This window comes from Ammospiza nelsoni, chromosome Z, assembly GCF_027579445.1.
Source record: "Ammospiza nelsoni isolate bAmmNel1 chromosome Z, bAmmNel1.pri, whole genome shotgun sequence".
In the NCBI taxonomy this organism is placed as follows: domain Eukaryota; kingdom Metazoa; phylum Chordata; class Aves; order Passeriformes; family Passerellidae; genus Ammospiza; species Ammospiza nelsoni.
This window is the reverse complement of record NC_080669.1, coordinates 15,785,822-15,806,691: the sequence shown is the minus strand read 5'-3', so window position 1 is coordinate 15,806,691 and position 20,870 is coordinate 15,785,822. Positions and strand designations below refer to the sequence as shown.

General features: G+C 38.3%; 1 protein-coding gene across 1 annotated transcript in view; it reads right to left on the bottom strand.

Moving 5' to 3' along the window:
* Window positions 1-20,870, bottom strand: part of PGGT1B (protein geranylgeranyltransferase type I subunit beta) — a 37,453-nt gene that overhangs the window by 4,285 nt on the left and 12,298 nt on the right. Inside the window, 7 exon segments of the mRNA XM_059492473.1 lie at window positions 1-135; window positions 3,550-3,658; window positions 3,967-4,151; window positions 5,871-5,916; window positions 12,140-12,272; window positions 13,618-13,769; window positions 19,763-19,830. Coding sequence (XP_059348456.1) covers window positions 1-135; window positions 3,550-3,658; window positions 3,967-4,151; window positions 5,871-5,916; window positions 12,140-12,272; window positions 13,618-13,769; window positions 19,763-19,830 — 828 coding nt within the window.

Below are 20,870 nucleotides of genomic sequence, written 5' to 3'. Positions count from 1 at the left end.
TTTTCCAGATCTGATGAAGGTGGTGAAGACGCTCTGATGCTCTTGTGCTTACATTTAGGGCAGGATGAACTTTGCAAATATCAGGTTCTCCAATTAATGACAAACCACAGATCCCAAAGTAGGCATGTAAAGCATCTGAAAGAAAGACAGAAAAGGAAAAAAAAAAAAATTCAGGCTGTAACAGCCAATATTCAACCCATATTCAAACACCTCTGAGTAATTACAACCAAGGAAAACAAATAATCAGGTGCCATATACTGGATCAGCAGGCAATCTCCCTCCTCAGGGAAGAATGATGCATCTGACTCCATTGATTCAGAAGGCTAATCGATTACTTTATTATACTATACTGTATTAAAGAGATATGTACTATACCACATCATCCTTACTTCTAATTTCTAAACTGAAAACTCGTGACTGCCAGCCGACAGTCCCAACACAAAGACGTGGACTCAATTGGTCAATGAATCAAAACACCATCACCAGAATCCAATCATCAAATTCCTGCAGATAAATAATCTTCCAACACATTCCACATGTTTGCAAAACAACAGAAGCAGCAAATGAGATAGGAATTGTTTTCCCTCTGTGCTTCTCCAGGAAAAAAAACTGAGAGAGAGAATTATGTCTCCCCTTGTTCAGAGGACATGTGAATACCACAGCCGTAATTTAAACTTGAGTTTCGATGGAAGGAAAACATTTCTGCCCAGAGTTACCAGCATGAACTAAAGTCCACATTTCTTTTATAACACCTTGTGCACTACATTTTTCTGAGTGCCACAGCCAAAAAGCAAAAGAATTTAAATATCCAAAAATAACCAGTCCAGAAAGAATTTTTTTTTTCTTGCAAGCACTTTTGGCTGGTTACTTTATGAGCAGCTAACTATTGAAATGGCAAAATTAGTGCAAATAGCTGCCAACAGCAAGACTTAAAGAAATTGAAGAAGGCATTACTTTCCCTAGCTTCCTATTTTCCTAAGGATAGAGATTATCCTAAGGATAGGAATTCATGCAGCTTGATCAAGAGATGGCTGCCACCAAAATGGGATACTCTCTCCTGTTCCATGCTGCTCCTGATGTCCACTTTACACCAGGGCTGCAGCTCGCTGAGTCTGCCTCCTCTGGGTAGCAGCAAGCTATCAGATTGGATTATCTGCTCATGAAATCACAGGTGAAAGGTAAAAAGACTATGGGAATTTCATGTGCTCCTTGAAAAAGCTCAACATGTAGCACTCTGTGTAGGTGTCAATAATTTAGTATCTCACTAAAATGATCACAGAATCATTTAGGCTGGAAAAGACCTCTAAGATTAAATTCCAATCCTTAACATTGCCAAGACCAGCAGGAAACCCTGCCCTTAAATGTCATATTGTATTTCCAGGGAGGGTGACTCAAACACTTCAAGTAGCCTGTTCCAACGTTTCACAACCCTTCTGGTGAAGATGTTTCCTACTATTCAGTCTACGTCTCTTCTAGCGTAACCTGAGGCTGTTTCTTCTTATCCCATCAGTTCTTTGTTAAATAATGCTAGTGGCCTCCACAACCAACAATATTTTGACGTCTGTTAGCATGGGAACAGCAAGACTACAAAATATTATTTTCCTGAATAATCACCTGGAAAGAGTTACTTGCTAACATTGAAAGTCCATGTCACACGTAGATTATCACCAGCAGTTGACTGTATTCTGAAATTTCTTCTAGTCTTCTTAAAAACATTATTGCACAGCAAATACAGTTTGAGTCCCCAAATTTAAACAGAGCTTTTATAAAGTAGGAGCCCCAGAAATTAAAATCTAATTCTGATTAAGTCTTAGGAACCTTTATATCAAAAGACAACTTGCCTTTCAGATATGAGACAGAGCTTGCAGGAAGTTTAGTTATGTAACTATAACAATGAAAACACAGAAGCAATCTTTGCAATGTTGCATTTATAGTCTTTCTTTGTATCAGAACTGCACTAACTTTGTGGGGAGGGACCCCACAAAGGCAATCAAAATCTTACTCCTGGCTCTGCACAGGACATCCCAAGAGTTACACCACATGCCTGAGAGCATTGCCCAAAACTTTCTTGAACTCTCACAGTGCTATGAGCACTTTCCTGAAAAGCCTGTTCCAGTGCCCAACCACCCTCTGGGTGAAGAACCTTTTTCTAATATCCAAACTAAACCTTCCCTAATGCAACTTCAGGCCACTCCCTTGTGTCCTGTCACTGTCACAGCAGAGAAGAGATCAATGCCTGCCTTTCCTCTTCCTCTCACAAGGAAGCTGTACCTGCAGTGAGGTCCCACCTCAGCCTCCTCCAGGCTGAACAGACCAAGGGACCTCAGCCACTCCTCACATGGCTTCACCCCAAGGCCCCTCACCATCCTTGTGGCCCTCCTTTAGACACTCTCTAACAGCTCAATGCCTTTTTTGTGTTGTGGCACCCAAAAGTGTCCCTGGCACTCGAGGTGCCAAGTACTGGACAGTCTGTCCAGAAGGATCTTGGAAGGGACACTACTGAAAGCCTTAGATTACATCAAATGGCTTCCCTTGGTCAGCTGGGGGGACAACCTTGTCATAAAAGCCAATTAACAGAGGTAAACACATGATGGGTATTTGAAACAGACTTTTCTAGTCTCTGACTCACAAAGTAAATGTTTCATTAAGACAAACCAAAACACTCCCTCCAAATGATACTGTTAAATCTATACGATGAGGAGGAAATGCAAATCTATCACAAGCACTGTATTTTCAGTGTGGGTTCACCCTGAAAAATTCTGAACTGTTGTTCAAAATGAAATTATCAACATATTTAGTACCGGGGCACAGATTCTAAACATACTCTTCCTTTATTATGACTAAATTTTTGTCTTATTTGGTCCACTTACAAAGACTGTTTATCTTCTCTGTACAAAATGTCATGGGCGCTGAAAACCTACTGGCACAAGCTTTGTTTTCAGAAACTTGCAATACCTTAATTGAATTCTAACAACTTTTAAAATTAAAAGATTTTAGCACCTTTTTGAGTTTTTTTCACTACTTCAAATGATCCACTTCTGAAAGCATAAGAAGTGCCAGACATACTTGTATAAACACAATCTGTAAATCATAGTACATAACTGCAAAAATTTTGACTCTTTTTACTTATATCAATGACTTCTGAATAATTAATTATTAATTTTCTAAAGAAACAAATATTTTGATATATTAAGCACAATTTACAGAGATTCCTACAACACAATATATCCTTTAAGCAGAACAGTTAAACACATACTAAATAGACAGTGATACTCTTTTAACAGTAATCTAAACAACAAGATTCACTTCCTTTGTGGCTGAACAAGGACAAATTTCATCTCCCTCTTTCCACTTCAAGAATTAAAAACGCCTTTATATTTTGAGGTTTTTTTTTGGTTTTGGTTGGTTTTCTTTCTTTTTTTCTTTTTTTTTTTTTTCTAGGGTTTTTTAGGAAGGGTATGTTTTCTCTTACACCTCTCAGATGTCTGACTGCTGGAATTTATTTCTTACTTAGAACATACTCATTGCAATTTGGAGAAGTTATTTTACCTGGATGGCTGTCAGGCCACTTGGCGAATCCACCAACAAGGCGATCTTGAGTTGACAGGATGTAATTTCGGTTTTTCTCAAAATTTGTATATTGGAATATGTTCAAGAGCTGAAAAGAAATTAGATTGTAACAGTAATATAAGTCTTAGTATACTTTTAACACTAAGTCTTAACTAAGTGTTAGTATATTTTTAACACTAGAATATAGCGCCTATTTTTGAGATAAGCAGTAACAGCACAGCACTAATCTGGTAAACCTCCATTTCCTGCATTTTTTGCAAGATGAAAGACATTTATAGCCATTGGTGCATATTGGTGTACTTGTGTCAAATATCTAACACTTTCAAGCAAAGAAAACAGTGCTTAAAGAAATCAAAACAAGTCAATAGCTATCCCTACACTTGTTCTGTACACTACCTTCAATGTTGCTCCCACCCAAAAGGAATAGCAAGTGTCTACAGGTTTGTTGGGTCGCCCATGGTAGCCATTCTGTTGCCTCATTATACACCATCTTCTTATTCTGTTCAGTTCTTTTTCTGAAAAAACTTCCTCCAGTTTGCCCATCAAACACAGTGATGCAATACCACAAAATGTAGAGCCCCCTACAGAAGAGAAGAGAAGAGAAGGGTTTGCTTCTGTGAAGAGAAAGCAGGGTTTGCTATGCTTTGATACACAGATTTGCTGAAACCTGTATGATCTCAGTCAGAACTTTAACTAAGCTATTAGCAATGAAATCAATGGATTTTTAAAAGTATGGAAGAGTTAATTTTGAGTCTAAAATCCAAATAAATAAGAACACTCAAGTTCAGCAGGTACGTCAAAGGTGGGGGGGGGAAACTTAGGAACTCCCTCATCCCAGCTCTTGTAGAAATAAGCTAGATCATAAGCTAGCTTTCTTAAAGCTGTTTCTTCTCACAATGCTGTGCAATTTACATTACACAGCAGTCCAGAAACAAGTAAAAGGAATTGCAACAAAAATATTTCTTCACTTGTAACTTTAAAAAGAAAGCTATTGGAATGCCAGCAATCAGACTGAAGTAGAGATGCCAAAGCCAGCCTCAGACACAATCCCCCAGAGGATATAAACAGACAGAAGTGTCTGGAGAGCAGAAGGAGAAAAAAAATTCGAACTAAAATTATTAAAAAAGCCCCAAACAATGTGCGCACTTAATATGGTGAAAATACTCCTGGACTCTCGTGGTTGTAATACATACAAATTGTGCTTCTAAGGATTTTTTTGCTGTCAAGGAAACTGTATGGTAAAAAAGATAAATGTATGATCTTTGTGTAGCCCAGCTACCACTTTTTAAAGCCCATCCAAGTTTATTTTGAGTCTAATACCTGATATGATAAAATCAGAGTCTGGGAAAGAACATAAGCAAGCTGCTGACAGGAGACTTGGGCCCCAAAGTTCCTTACAATTTCCTGGTGCTGGAAGACCCCAGAAGATTTAAGATTATTTTTACTCTGATGCTGAAATGCGGTGCTGAAGTATTGCTATTTGTTATCACTAACAGTTTACAGAAAGTTAATTAACCAATTGTTTTAATATCTAGGAGTATAATTTAAATTTTTCAGCTTTATTGATCCAGCAAGAAGGAAACAGAGAAAATCCTATCAAAGTTCAATACTAAGGGTAAACATCTGATAGGATCATAGAATCATTTAGGTTGGAAAAGACCTCCAAGATCATCAAGTCTAACCTTGGACAAATCAGTCCCACAGACTACAGCACTAGATTTAGTATGAGTCACCTAAAAGCCAAAAACTCCTCTGTCACAAGCAGACTGCTACTTCATGGCACAGAAACATTTTGCCTAAAAATAGCAGTCTCTTGGGGATCTTCAGATCTAGCAGCTCTTTACAAAAATTAACTGTTGCTTCAAGATTTGAACCCACAACAGATTCTGTACCTATCAGAGGAAATGCTTCTATGTTTTACCAAAGCTGTTGAAATTGGAAATGGTCAGTTACATGACACAAAATCTCTTGCAGATAAAATCCTCAGAGTAACAATGACACATGGAAAAAGTTTGCTCTGTCAGCAACAGCTGAGAACTAAAAGCAACACCTTTCAACAAAACACGAGATAAGATTTCAACAAAAACACTCATAAGATTAATGGGAGTGATTAAAAAAAGCCTGTCTGTTCAGATATTAAGCTAGATCTAAAGGAAGAAGTGACACTTGGAGGCATGTTTTGGATTTGCTCCTCCTCACACAGATTCCTTAGAAAAGAAGGAAAGGTATGGCATACCCTGCACCTGCTACAGCACTTTCAATACCACTCTGAAAGGTGTAGAGCACTTTGACATTCTTACCATGAGATTCCAGTCCAGCTCCCTGTGCCAGGCCATTATCATAAGACTGAAGAAAAAAAAATCCCAGAAAGCAGTTAATTTAGAACCACAGCACTTTGACAGACATCGCAATTTCTTAGTTTACCAGCAAAATTATCACCAGATCATTGCCATGATTTAACCTCATTAAATTCTGAACCTCCAAAAATTCTTGCCACAACACAGCTAATAAATCAGCTCTTTTTCAATGCAGGACGTTTTTATGATTTTCATGGAATTAATTTTAGTTGTGACACAAGTTAGAAACCTGAAAAAGGGTAAGCAACAAAGAAAAAAATCTTGTAATGCAGGTATAAAAAGAAAAAAAATGGCTACGTAATAACAAAACAAAACAGAATTAAATGGATAACTTAATCTGTCTCTAATCCAAGAGCAGTTCAACATTAAAAAAAGAGGCAAAATGCAAAGTACTGCTGTGTGTAGAATACTCAAATCCAAGCAATTCTTTAGTAGGAATCAAGTACATCAGGCTTTAAAAAACAATGAGAAAGGAATAAGAAGCAAGAAGAAAATTATAACATACATTGCAATAAACTTAAATTGGCTTATAAAATATAACTGTTAAAAAATACCATTACAGTGCTGAAAAATCACTCTGTTAAGTGCAACAGAAAGGGAAACTCAAGTCTGACAAAGCACCAAGAATACCATAGTTCATGTCTGTCATGAGCAATCTATGGACACATGTATATGTAAGATTAATAATCTTTCTTCCCTAAAAATCCATTAAGTCATTTTACTTGAAAAGAAACAAAAGATCATGTAATAAATTATTCAAAAATAGCAAATATTTATTTTACAGGAGTTCATAGAATACCTAATGAATTATCTCTGAACAAATACCAAATTGCTTAGTAGGAAAAATGAGGTGTAACTCTTGAAGTTAAATTACATCGGCCCTACGTATTCTACATCAACTGCTCAATTAATGATTGGATCAGTATCTGATCAGACACAAAGCACTAAAAATCCTTCCTCAACATCCTCCAGGTGCTGACTGTGAATTTCTCACATTTTCTCTGAAAGAGTGGCTAGTAGATACAGGACACCTTGACAAACCAATAATGACTCCCATAGTCCTAATCAAAGAATGGCTACAGGACTATCGTATCTCTAGAAACTACCTAAGGATTATTTTGTGCATCTGCTTTTAAAGCTGACATTGAGAAGAAAAAAGTAAACAGAAGAAGACACAGAAGCTACACTAAAACTGTATTCCTAGTTTTGAATTGTTGCTGAAAGCTGAAGCAACTGAAAATACTAATATCTGATACATACACTTCAAGCTGCAGTTTGATTTCTCAGGTTTGAACCAGTAAATTTTAGTAATCTCTATGAACTTCTGAATGTTAAAGCACACAGTGTGAACTCTTCCTTTTTCACTGCCTTTTGAGAATGCAATACAAATGTGCAACCACACTCCACAGATGCATTAATTGCTAAGAAAAGGCAAGCTGATTAGCAAAGCTATGCTGGCAAAGCTAATTAACTCTACAAACAGCAATTTTAAGAGGAGGTGGTTTGCTTTATGTATGACAAAGTAATTAGCTCTGGAGAGCTGTTAAGTGTGCATCCCAGACACTACTATATTGTGCTGTACAGTTAGCTTTAAACTCTAACAGACAATAGCTGACCCTCGGCAAACTGACACCTATTTATTTACAGACAGCAGCTGGTCTCTGGGGACTTGTGTGCCTTAAAGAGCTAGGGAATACTTTCATTTCTTGGTCCTTTTGAAAAGACTCCAGAAATTGTATGCAAAAGGAGCTCTTGATTACTGCAACATGACAACTGTATAATTAAATACTATCCTCAGGAAATGTGGAAATGCAGTTTGGTAAAATCTTCACTGCAAAGTCTACAAGTTTTACAACCAGCTTAACTATATCAACAGACCAATACAAGCGCATTTGAAGAAGACTACACTAGAAGAAGCAGCTGATATTTTTAAAGCTTCTTGCAAAATCTCTATTAAAAAAAAAGCACTGTTGCAAAGAACAGTGTTGTAGTGTGTTCATTAAGTTCATTTAATTCCTCCCCCATTTTATGTATCTGGTCCCCCCCATGTTGTGTAAAATGGTTCTGCCGTCCTCAGTTTTCCCGCCACAGCCCTGCCAGTTCTATTGTCAATCTGTTAGGTTATATAATTCCTCCTCCCCTTTTTCCCTTACATGTATGCTTTTTCTCCTCCCTGGGCAAAGTCAATCATCCCCCACTCCCCCTAGTATTCCAGAAGCTTCTCCTCTTTGGGGGTTGTGGTTGGCTGTGGTCCCGGGGCCCCTCCCATACCTGGTACCTATTGGGCTCTCCACTATGTCATTTGTGTTAAGCTCATCCCCTCTTCTCCCCCCACTGGTCTTCTGTAAACCCCTCCCGGGTCCACTCCTTCCCTTTATAACCCCTAAGCACGCTTTGTTCTTGGTCATTCGCTGGGACATTGTGGGCTTTCCAATAAACCAAGTTTAGCCCACCGGTGAGTGTCCAGCTCCTTCCTTCTCGTCGTTTAGCAGTGATCCAGTCCGCAACCAGCACAGCCCGAGGCCTTACAACGCCGAGGGGTGCTGGCAGACCATGCAGCTGGGTGTCAGCCTTAACCTCAGCTAGCCGGACTCTGGCCTTCTCTGCTCTAGAAGGCTAGATGCACGCAGCTAAAGAACAGTGTTATTGAGCCTCTGTAAGTCATTCAAAATCTCAGCATCTTAGTATTTGTTGTGTTTTGATGAGTGATATGTCTTAAGTTTTGAATGCAAAAGACTAAGAGTCAATCTACACTGCTAAAAATTGTGTGTTGAAATCTGACAATTTTACTAACAATAAAACTGGCCTGGAATTATTTTTGTGATCAGCACTGTATAAACACCTTTTTAGTCGAACTACAACAAGAAGGCTATCTATTCTGTATGAAGATTCAATTATTTTTAACATTTTAAACATGGTTTATGTTCCAATCTCCTGCTGTTTTTGAAATGCTTAACTAAACAAATGCACTCCATCATTCAGCTGTATTGAATTGTATGTCACAATCCTTACACTGCTTCGCTAACGGTAACAAATTCCAAAGCTTATTACAAACAGTACTGCAGTCAACCAGTTACATTACTCTCAATCCAGATGAGTTGTACTTCACAGGTATGGCAATTTGAAAAACTGAAAGAAGTTCTGTTAACTGTCATGTGCTTCATCTAGGTGCACACGAGTGACATACAATAGTAAATCAAAACCACGCCCTTCTGTAAAAGCAGTTTGGTACTGAGCAATGAAATCCCTTTTTGCCTACAACTAAAGAAAATGACAGAATGAGGTGACATTGTGGCATTGTGACAGCAAAATAGGAATAAGCACTTACAATAAAGCCTATAGTTATTAATTGTATAGTTAATTACACAAGGAGCAACAAATGAAATAACCTCAAAGAGAATTTACTTTTAATTGTTCCATTTTATAGGTTAGTTTTAGCACCATCTACAAAAATCTTAATGAGAGAAATCAAGCTAACATTCTTGGATGCCACATTTCACAGTCGTTGTGTTTATTTATGAGATACACTTTAAGAAATACCTGGCTCGTGTGATAGGTAATTAAACTGAAATACATCTCAAGGAAAGTGGTGGAAAGAGATGAATGAATGAAAGAACAACTACTGCTGTGAAATGATCTTCACAATGGGCTGCTCCCTGAATGTCTGAGACTTCTTCAGACACATTTGCAGCTCTAAATGTGACCAAGCAGGATGCAAAGGTTTTGTGTCTTTTCTCAGAATTGCCAGACACCTTGAAACTGAATTAATTCACACAAATACTGGTTGGCCAAGCAGTGAAAACCCAGCAAACACAGACAGAACTAGTGTACACGTGCATGCCAACTCTTCAGTGAATTCACAGCATAGAAGTGGTTTAAAGAAGTCCCACTGAATACAGTGTAGAGTTAACCTAATTCACAGTAAACCTGGACAAAAATACAGCATGTCTTGCTGCACATTTCTACATGCTAGAATGACTGTTCCCTAAAGAGCACTGCTTATTGGATCTCTCTAAGTTACTCATTAAGCTAACCAGGAAAAGACACAATCTTTGTGATAAGCCACAGTGTCTTCTGAACTTTGACCACGGCAAGACTTAGTTCTACTTTACTAGTGAACTGAAGTATTAGTAGGAGGCCTTCCAAGATGTCTTGCCATGGTAAGGCCTCAATTATTAGAGGTTTTTTTAAAATGCATCTCTTTTTCCAATAGGAACATAATGACTGGAATTTGCAGGTCCAACAATTAATGCTAAGCTCTAGAAGCAAAGTTTAAATTTGGTTCAAGATCACACTACACAATAAATCTCCAGTACCACTTCAAAGCTCTAAACTTTCAAAAAATCTCCACTTGTCTGCTCTGTTATGGCCTCATCTGATGCTGTCTGTTTTGTCTTAGAAAGAAACAGTTGCTTCTCCCTCTATTTATTTTTTCAGTGCTGCCTGTTACATTATGTATCTCTGTCACACTCCAGTTTACAATCTCATTTCCAGAATAAAGACTCCTAGTATATGAAATACTCCTTTTACACAAGCTGATTCATACCTTCCACAGTTCAACTCAACTTTCTTTGTCCCCTTCCTAGTTCCACCATTTCCTTTGGGATCAAAACTGCACTCAAATGTTCACAACTAACAGACAATGTGATGTACAGAACTACAATGAGGATTTTGCTCTTGGGTTTTGTTTTCTATTATTTTTTAACACTTGATTCTCCTATTGTAACTCTGCTAAGCTATTTTACTAACGACTGATCTCAGCAAACATTAAGGTCCAGAAATGGTCAGAGGATGAAGAATGTTCCCTGCCTAATTGGTAAGAGCAAGCACTCTGCCTAAGCTCCTCTCTCAGACTGAAAGCAGAATGGATAAATCATCGTCTTTGGGTGAAATCCACTGAAAGGACTCAGCAGGAATATTCTCATGCTGAGAACTCATGCTAACTAAGGGGAGCTACCAGCTATGGGAGAAGGGCTCTTATGGGAAGCAGGGGAGGAAGATTCTAGGATTGTATAGCAATCCCCTTATCATGGACTGTTTTCTGGGGAATGCAGGGGTAAGCATAACTTACTATGGGATGGCTAGGGAAAGGGCCAATGGTAAGAAACAGAAATATCAAAGCAGACTGGAGAAGAACAAGGGGAAACAGAGGGGAAAATGGGATAAAAGGTGCTACTAGGATGTGAACAGACTGCAGGTCCATATCCTTGTATGACTGAGCCCTGGCCTTGATCATCTCTGTCTGTCCAGGACTATGGCAGTGCGCCAGAAAACTTCTTGAGGTGTACAGTAAGAAATACTAAGATGTCCAAATACCTCCTTTAAAAATAAACAACAAATAAAAAACAACTTGGTCTGAAGCAAGAGATTTTAAAGTCTTTGTTTAAACTTGTTTCTCACATAAATTGTACAATCTTGCTGCTGACAGCAACTACTGAAAATAGTCATTTACAAGAGAAGCTGTGTGTCATCATAAATTTGAGTCTTCTTTGTGGACCACAAGAATTTAACCTGTGTTTACTCACACTAAGGGAACTGCAGTTTTCAAGTTTGCTCAGCTTCCTTAAAAAATTGTATTTCAATCTTTGAAAATGTAACTCAATTAAACGAATGAAACAACATGAAAAAAAAAAGGAAATCTCCTTTACTCCAATCGAATATAAAGACAATTTGCACAGACACAGAAAAAAATGTGTACGTACTCATGAATACATTTTTTCATTCCAAGTATCGAATAAATAAATTATGAAGCGCATGACTGGAAACACTTAAGGATGAACTCATGTCAATTATTAGTTTATTTGAATCTGTGTATCTTTTAAAAAGCAATACTATAGCTCAATCAAAGATGAGGATTTTATTGGTACGCTTTTCCAAAGTGCTTTCTGCACTTTTTCTAAACACAAACATCACACCTTAGTTTTCAAAAACTTGCTTTTAACTACTTAATTATTTTAAATAAAGAGGCTTTTTAATACAGTTTGCAGCAAACAAACACACCAAATAAAATTATCTTGCTAGCACACATATTTTAATGAAATACAAATGCAAAAAGCCAGTGTACTTTGTAATTCTCAACTCGCTAGAGCAGGAAGAAAAAATAAAGAAATTACTGTAATACAGTTTGGACAGATATTTTTTTAAGCCACAGTTAAGAAAAAAAGCTTAAAGCTTGAAAGCATAGGAAGAAGAAACATTTTGTGAACACTCACCATACTTCTTCTAATGTAGTCTATTGCTTTCTTCATATCCATGCCTGACCAGTTATCGAGCATGTAGCAGATGCAGGAAGCACAGTACACAAACCTCATATCATTTTCACTTCCTTCCAGCACTGCACAGAAACTGAAAGAAACATTTCTGTCTTTAAACACTGTTTTGCCCGTTATACCAGAAAATATGAAATGCGGTTCAAAGAATTGCACAGTGTTTTCTCTAAAGATTAGTTTATAGTAGTCTCATAAATAAAACCCAAAGCTACACTAGATTTTCTTTTTAGAAGATGTGATTCTAAGCCAAGGAAAATGCATAGAACTCTAAACACTTAGGAACCTGAGTAACTATTTCCAGGAACATAATGATACTGGTGCTTATTTATTACAAGATGTTTATACTTACAGTCTTTAACCTATTACAGTATATACAGATACATGACTTACCATTTTACCTCTTTTAGGCAGAATTCTTTGACTTCCTAGGAATCCTAATAGCTCACAAGGCTTTCTTTCCTTACTGCAACTTGAGGACCAGTTTCCCAGGTATGTATAAAGGCAATTGCTCATACTACTATTTCTAATACAAATGGTGAATCAGTTTTTAATTAGTTACTGTTACAATTGCACCAAACTCTACGAATATTTAAAAATTTTTGACCAGGGCAGTAACCATCCCCCTGTACTGGGCACTGGTGAGGCCACACCTCGAGATTTGAGTTCTGTTTTGGCCCCTCAAGACAAGGAAGTCCATTGAGGTGCTAGAGTGTGTCCAGGGAAGGGCAGTGGAGCTGGGAAGGGTTTGGAGCACAAATCTGATGAGGAGCAGCTGAAGGAGCCACAGAGAAAAAAACACCGAGAGGACAACTTATCACTCAACTATCTGGAAGGTGGCAAGTTGGGGGTTGGTCTCCTCTCCCATGTGGGACAGAGGAAATGGCTTCAAGTTGTACCAGGCGAGGTTTAGATTAGGTATTAGAAAAAATTTCCTCATCAGAAGGTTTATCTAGCACTGGAACAGGCTGCCCAGGGAAATGCTGGAGTCACCATCCCTGAAGGTATTTCAAAGACACGTAGATGTGGCACTTAAGGACATGGTTTAGTGCTGGACTTGGCAGCGCTGGGTTCAAGAGTTGGACTTCATGATCTCAAAGGTCTTTTACAACCTAAATGCTTCCATGATATACAAAACTAGGTAAATGGTTGAATTACCTGTGACAATAAATAAACCTTAAATTGTTTCTTCTAGGACTTGCTGCTTGGCAAGCCTCCATTTGGTTCGAAGAGCCAGTTAGTACCCTCTGATGACTTAACCATTTCCAAGAAGCCAGCACATGTTCTATGACTTATGTGACTCCTAATCAAACTATTTTTCTAATAGAACAAAAAGATTATAGCTACTTCTATAAAGAACATGTCTCTTACATTCCATTCCACATGTGGGTAGTGGGAGTTGCAGCATATAAAGCATCTTTTACCTTCCATCCTCCAGCTGGAGAGCTCTCAGTCCTGCCAGTATGGCATCTTTATTTACTCGACTTAAATCATCTCCAAGAATAACCAGACATGATAGTCCTGTGTAAGTCATTGCTATGTGCCCACTGTCATAGGGATGAGATATACCTGGACCCTAAAAAAGGAGAAAAAAATAGAAATTTTGAAACATCGCAAGAGCTTACACTACAGTAAATATTTTTTTAAGGTAAGAGGTAAACAAATTACTTTTCCCTTTACTCATTGTGGTTAAACTGAAGGTATCCTGCTCAGCTTTCCTCACCAAACTCTGCTCAGCTTTCCTTATCAAACTAAGTTACTGCATAACTCTGCTACTCTTGTAAACACTTGGTCAGAAAAAAGCTTTGACAAGAACTCCATGTGAGGAACAATTAAGGAAAAAAGGTGATGTCTTCACCTGTACCTAAGTTTGTCCTGACACACTACTGGGCATTAGCTTCCTGGCAGCTGGGTAAGCACTCTTAAACAGCTTAACTCTGGAGGTCCCTCAGCAGAGATTTTACAACATCATGATCTACAAGGAGAAAGCAGTGTGAGAGATTATTAGTAATCTCTCTGTCAACTGAAGCAATACCCAATTAGCCACTTACCTACTTTGATCTCTATTTTAAAATAATAATTAGAGTTCAAACACAGTATTTATATACAAAATAGCCACAGAAACAGAGAATATCCTGAGTTGGAAAGGACTCACAAGGATCACTGAATGTCAACTGAGAAGCAAAATCATAGTTAAAGGCTGCTCAGTCCCATAATACAACTCATAGAAATGGGAAAGGGATTGATACAGCTATGCTAAAACTACTATTTTTCTTTATGGTATTTTAAGGGCCCATCCTGGACTGTACTACTTCATGAAAACAGAAGCCACATGCAACAAGATGACTGTGGATACCTGGGATGGTTCAGTTTGGAGCAACTGGAAGATAACTATTTTAAACACATAAAATTATTTCAATACTGAGTATTAGAGATAGATTTTTAAATGATATTTTACTGGCATTATTGCCTAATCAGTTGCAATTCTTATTTTGCAATTAATCCTAAAAACACAAGGAAAAAGAAGTATAAAACCAAGTTTAATGTTATGTTATGTGTAATTGGTATTTTTCAGGCAAGTCATACTTATTTCCAAAGCCAAAAGGCTTTTCTTCTAGTAAGAAACTGGGAGAGAAATTGTTATTACCCACTAGACAGCAAGAGACTGCTTTCACACAAGGGAACCAGAGACAATTGGGAAAGGGAGGCAGAAAACAGGGTGAATTGGGTTCAGCAGCACTGAAAAAGCTATGTAACAGAGGAGAAGAGGAGTGTATGTGCTGAGAGCTGCACCTCCTCTCCCTTTCTACCAGTCCTGGACCCTCTCTTGAGGAGGCATCACAAATTTCAACAGCTCCCACTCCCATCCCTGCCTCCTACCCTACACATTAAATATACGTATAGGGCACAATAAATTGCTTTTGTTAAGTGGTCTCTATTGACCTCAGCTAATGCACTGGTGCAGAGTATGCTCCGAGAAGACAACAAAGGGGGTATGGCCAGGGTCTGTTCTCCATGCACTTTACCTTTTGTAAGAATTAGTCTGTAGGTCCCACAGGAAATAAATTTACTTGGATCTCAGAGATGGAGTAAACAGTTCTGTTCTGTTGGTATTACCATCATGTTCCTCACAATCTCAGCCTTTTTTAAAAGAATTAACACTTAAAAGATTTAAGCTGGGGGAAGCTTTCAAACATCTAAACTTGGTTCAGTGATGTGACAGTGTTCCTTACTATATCAATTAAAACAGCTATTAAAACATAACTCATGGCCACCAAAAATTCCCAGTGACCACCGCAGAGCCAAGAAACTCTCTCTCCTGCAGAAGCATGGGCAAGATCTCTTCAAACACTAGTAAAGAATGCTACTAGACATGCACTAGCACTGGCACAGTCCCACTTTCAAGACAGGGTTCCTTCACCCAGGTGCCAATCCACACACGGAGCTAAGCGGTTTTGACACATTTGCACAGAGGTGTGTGCTGAGTGCTAAGTCCACCAAGCCAACACACCTGGTTACGGCCAAGAAGCATAATTATACTTTCAAAATATGCAAGTATGTAGTTCTTGTATTTATGAAGATTCCTCAATGCAGGGAAGAATGATGCGCAGAATGCCATGATATCAGAAGGCTAATTAATTACTTTATTATACTATAGTATACTATAACTATTTTACACTGTATTGCACTAACAAGAACTATAGTAAACTGAAGAAACTCATGACTGTCTGCTGACCAGACAGTCAACACAGCTTGACTGATAGGCTAATTAACACAAACAGTGTCCACCAGAATCCAATCAAGCAATCCCTTTAGGTAAATAATTTTCCAACACATTCCACAAGTCCAAAAACACAGGAACAGCTAATGAGAATTGTTTTGGTAATTCTTTTCTCTGCTTTTCACCATTCAGAGGGCATGTGAATACCACATGTAGTTACCTAATTTCTAAATAAATGCCTACTCAATAGCTATTTGACAATCTATCTTTTGCATGCTTTGATGTATTTCACAACACATTTTGCAGGTGCTCAGTTGGTAGGGGTCTTCACTTGGACATGGGTAGCCTCAGCTTTAGAGGCATCTTTTTCATGTTCTTAAGTTCATTGAAAGTACAAGATTTTAGCTGTTGCCAAATAATTAGTGGCTAAATTCAAGGTGTCTCTGCTTCTGTAATCTCTTTAATAGTTTCAAAACTATTCTGCAAGAATTGTTAAGTTTCTCACTTCATGGAACCACAAAATGGCATGGGCTGGAAGGGACCTTAAGGTCATCTAGCTGCAACTCCCCTGCCATGGACAGACACTTTTCAGTAGACCATGTTTCACAGGACCCCTTAAAATATACAGAAATGCCTGCTTAAAATAAAAAAATATTAGTACAGAGATATTTTGGCGCAGGCTTACCTGGGTCTTTATAGTACTTATTTTTATCTTACATTTACTTTTATATTCTATTTATTGTTATCTTTTCTGTGATTCATTCTGCAAAATATTTATAACTATTCATCTTTCACCAGTATCAGTGTTGCAGCCTTGAGAAAATAACAATGTTGTGTCAAGAACACAAAGATATCTTTCTTCCCCCCAAGTGAAAGGACATGTTAATTACCACAGTCTTACATAAAAGTTGCAGCTATTGAAAACAAAATTCTGATTCACAATGCTTTCAACATACTAAAATTTAATCACAACACTTTGAAAATACTGAAAAGACCTAGGTTACCTGAAACTTTGAGGAGGCTGTTTAGCCCTAAATTAAAAAGCTAGTTTAAACTGCAGTAACAGCAAATCTGAGACATTTCAAAATCTGGGGCCATTTCAGTATAAAATTATTTTCTAATTCTAAAAGCAATCATGTTTTGAATGTGAAGCTAGAGGAGTCACTCCTAGCATTCATTCACAGTTAAAACTGCTAGAGTTCATGAGGGCTATGTTGTGAGTTGGTGAAGTGGATATGGTTTTGTTTCACTTTTGCTTTTGTCCCAAAAAGATGCAAAGACACTGCTGTCAAACACCTCAAAGGCAACAGCTAAAATACCACAACTCCCAAATCAAACTCAAATAACCTGCTCTTCAGAGATTTAGTAAAGCTGGATATTCTAACATAACCTTCATTTTTTTCTATTAGTTTGAAGGGCCCCTACTGACTGAATAGATTTGGCTATCACTTTCTTAAGAGCTCAAGAATGAAATCACTGTAGTGGCATGTAATAGATAGCAAATGTCCATGCAAATCCAAAATGCTTACAGACTTTTTCAGAAAGTATTTTTTATGGTAGGCTTAATAGAACACTTTTAAATAATGAAAAAAGAAAAATGACTTGACCATAAACACATCCCAGAGTCATGGCAGTGAATTTCTAACTCTTTTTTTTCTGAATTATTTCAGGACATTTCAGGCAACAGTGCTGGAAATGCTTTAAACCTTTATCTGCCAATAAATCAAACAGATGCAATCCTTCAAATGCAGACACAATGAAGAAAGTACTGCAATGCTTGAATAAAAACCTCATCCATGTGCAAACAATTTTCTAGAGATAGTGACCATGTAGCTAATTTCTACAAGTAACTTTATTCCACCCCTTAATCTCATATGTACAGTGGCCAACACATTCTAAGACACCAGTGGACAGCAACATATTTCCAGTAAAGATAGTATTTCAGTATGAAGCATTTACTATTGGAAGGCAAGAATTAAATTAAAACACCAGAAAGTGCTGGGAGGAGAAAACAATGCTCTGCCAATCTTACAGACTTTTTGTCTTCATGGCCCTTTACAAGGTCTCAGAACTATGTCCAAAATAAACTCTTCTAGCTTCAGACACTGGGGAGGATTTGAAAAAGGCTTCCAAAAGTATGCACTATTACTACTATTTAAAATACTACACTGTACAGCTGCTAAAAGTATGACACAACTGGAAAAGGAAAGTAGAGGCCAGTGTGCAGGAAGGACAAAAGAAGTACAGTAGTTCTGTCCTGTGTTTGAGAGTCAATCAAATTGTACAGAAAAGTGGATGAAAAAATCTGTGAAAGCACTAAACTAGCCTCTGCTAACCTCATTTCTGTCTTTTATTAAAAGAATTTTCTTTTCACATGGAAGAACTCTCTTGAACTGGGCTTCAAAGCATTTGCTCTCATTGTCCTGACAAACAGGGATGAACAGACGTGCTTAAGTCTGGGTGGGTATCAGGTGCAGTCAAATATGAATGATTCAACACAGGAAGAGAAATACCAGTTGCAGACACTCACTTTGGAAGAAACAGCCAGGCCCAATCTATTAATACATGCCTCCCTGGCTGGTGTCACTGCCAAGATTTTAGGTGGTTTTTTGACAGTGGGATGGCCTACATGGCACCAGACACACTGGCAGCATCAGATGGGATTCACTTTTCTCAAAGGACCTGGACAAGCTCCAGAAGTGCGTCATGAGAAGCTCATGAGATTTAACAAGACCACGTGCAAGGTGCTACACCCAGGTGAGGACAACCCCAGACTGGGAGGGTGCAGACTGGGAGAGAAAGAGAAGTCATGGAGAGCAAAGGGCTTGGGGGTGCTGGTGGCTGAGAGGCTGGACATGACCTGGCCCTGGGCAGCCACAGCCCAGAGAGCCAAACGTGCCCTGGGCTGTGTCCAAAGCAGCGTGGGCGGCAGGGCAGGGAGGGGATTCTGCTCTCCTCTGGTGAGACCCCATGTGGAATGCTGTGTCCAGACCTGGGGTCTTCAGCACAGGGAGCACAGGAACCTGTTGGGACACATTCAGAGGAGACCACTAAGTTCATTAGAGGGCTGAGGCACCTCTCCTATAAAAAAAGGCTATGATAGTTGGGATTTGTCAGCCTGGAAAAGAGGAGGCTTTGAGGTGACTTAATTGTGGCCTTCCAGATCCTGAAAGAACCCTACAAGAACAACGGAGAGAGACTTTTTACCAAAGCATGCAGTGACAGGACAAGGAGAATGGCTTCAAAATGAAAGAGGACAGGTTTAGATCACGTACTAGGAAGAAATTCTTAACTGTGAGGGTGGTGAAGCATTGGAACAGATTGTCCAGAGCTGTGGAATCCCCATCCCTGGAAGCATCCAAGGCCAGGCTGAATGAGATGCTGAGCAATCTGTCTAGTGTACGGTGTCCCTGCCTGCAGCAAGAGGATAGGAGCTAGATGATCTTAAGGGCCCTTTCCAGCCTGAACCTTTCTGTGATAGCAAAGAACAGCATGTTCTGCACCACTTAATTAGGGCTATTCTGGCCAGCTTCTCTAACTCATGACAATTCTTCAGCTAGATAAGTTTTCCTTTATTAGGAGAAGACCAGAGAAGGAAGAGACTGCACTGAGATAAGCCATAATTTGTGTGTCAGTTTCTTTACTGCTGTGAGAATTTAAGTTCTAGGTATCATTTTAGAATGTTTCTTATACACGTTTCTTAAAAGTTCTGCAAACATTTCAGTATTAACAGTACAAAATTCCCTGCTGTCCAGACATTCTGTAATTATGCAGTTAATACCATAGAAATGACATAAGATAATTTATTGCCTAATTGAAAACATTTCACATACACATTCTTAACTGACCTTGGAGGGATTGAATGGCATCCCTAAATATGAAGAACCTCTGAATCCACAGCGATTCATATTTGATCCTGGAAAAGATTAAAACAATACTCAACTAATTTGTTTTGTTGAAACATTTATTATAAACTGTAATTATCTAATGAGATCAAGACCCGTTAGTTCAACACTATTCACAGGCTTAATAAAATGTGCATGTGTCTCTTATTTCCCAACCTTAGTTTGGTATCTCTGTCATTAACAAAAAAAAAATAAAGAAAATCACAAGCAAACTTAACTTACTTATTGCTGTAGTGACAAAACACAAAGCATCAGATTTTTAATGTTTTTTTAATTTGGTGGAAGTACAGTTTGTGTCACTTGTCTTCCATGCTCACAAGAAAAAAAAGAGAAAAGGACTGCTCCCCTGGGAAAATGGCCAGAGTTAACATATTTTTTTTGTTCCTGTCTGGATTCTTGCCTGGTAATACCATCTGTTCTCAAGCAGAATTGTTTCAAGATACTTTGCAACACGTTCAAGGATAAACAATTCGCAGTTTTAAGCACATTGTAGCTATCAAACATTTCTGTCAGTGATACAGTGTAATTTGTTTCAAACGCGTCACAATACCTGAGCATGTGGCACAAAGAACCATGAACCAAATGCTGACAAGAGTTTAAGTACAGCTTTGCAGGACTCAGACTTGCTTTTGCATGGCAAAACCTCAGTTTACTGGTCAATGTCTGAAACTAAAAACCTAATGAATGCCACAGTCAAACAGCAGCTGGTTGTTCTTAAATACTATTGACATCTTTTAAGTTATTCGGCCTTTAAGCTAAAAATCCTCATGGATATTAGAGGAAATTGCCTCAGAATAAATAAGAATGAATAGTTATAAAGCTGAAAGCTCTAAGCAACATCACTATGCAATGTGGCCTACAAGCTCTGGTATAATTTAGCAGCATATTACCTTCTAATTCTAAGCATACTCTGTTTATATGCAAAATTTAAACTAAAAGGTTTTGTTAGCTTAAGAATTTCTACTTGGCCTGAAGTATGCAAGGTGCTCTGCCAGACAAGTCTTTGGAGCTAACTGACATAGAGTGAAACACCTGCAATTCTCCACTTCCT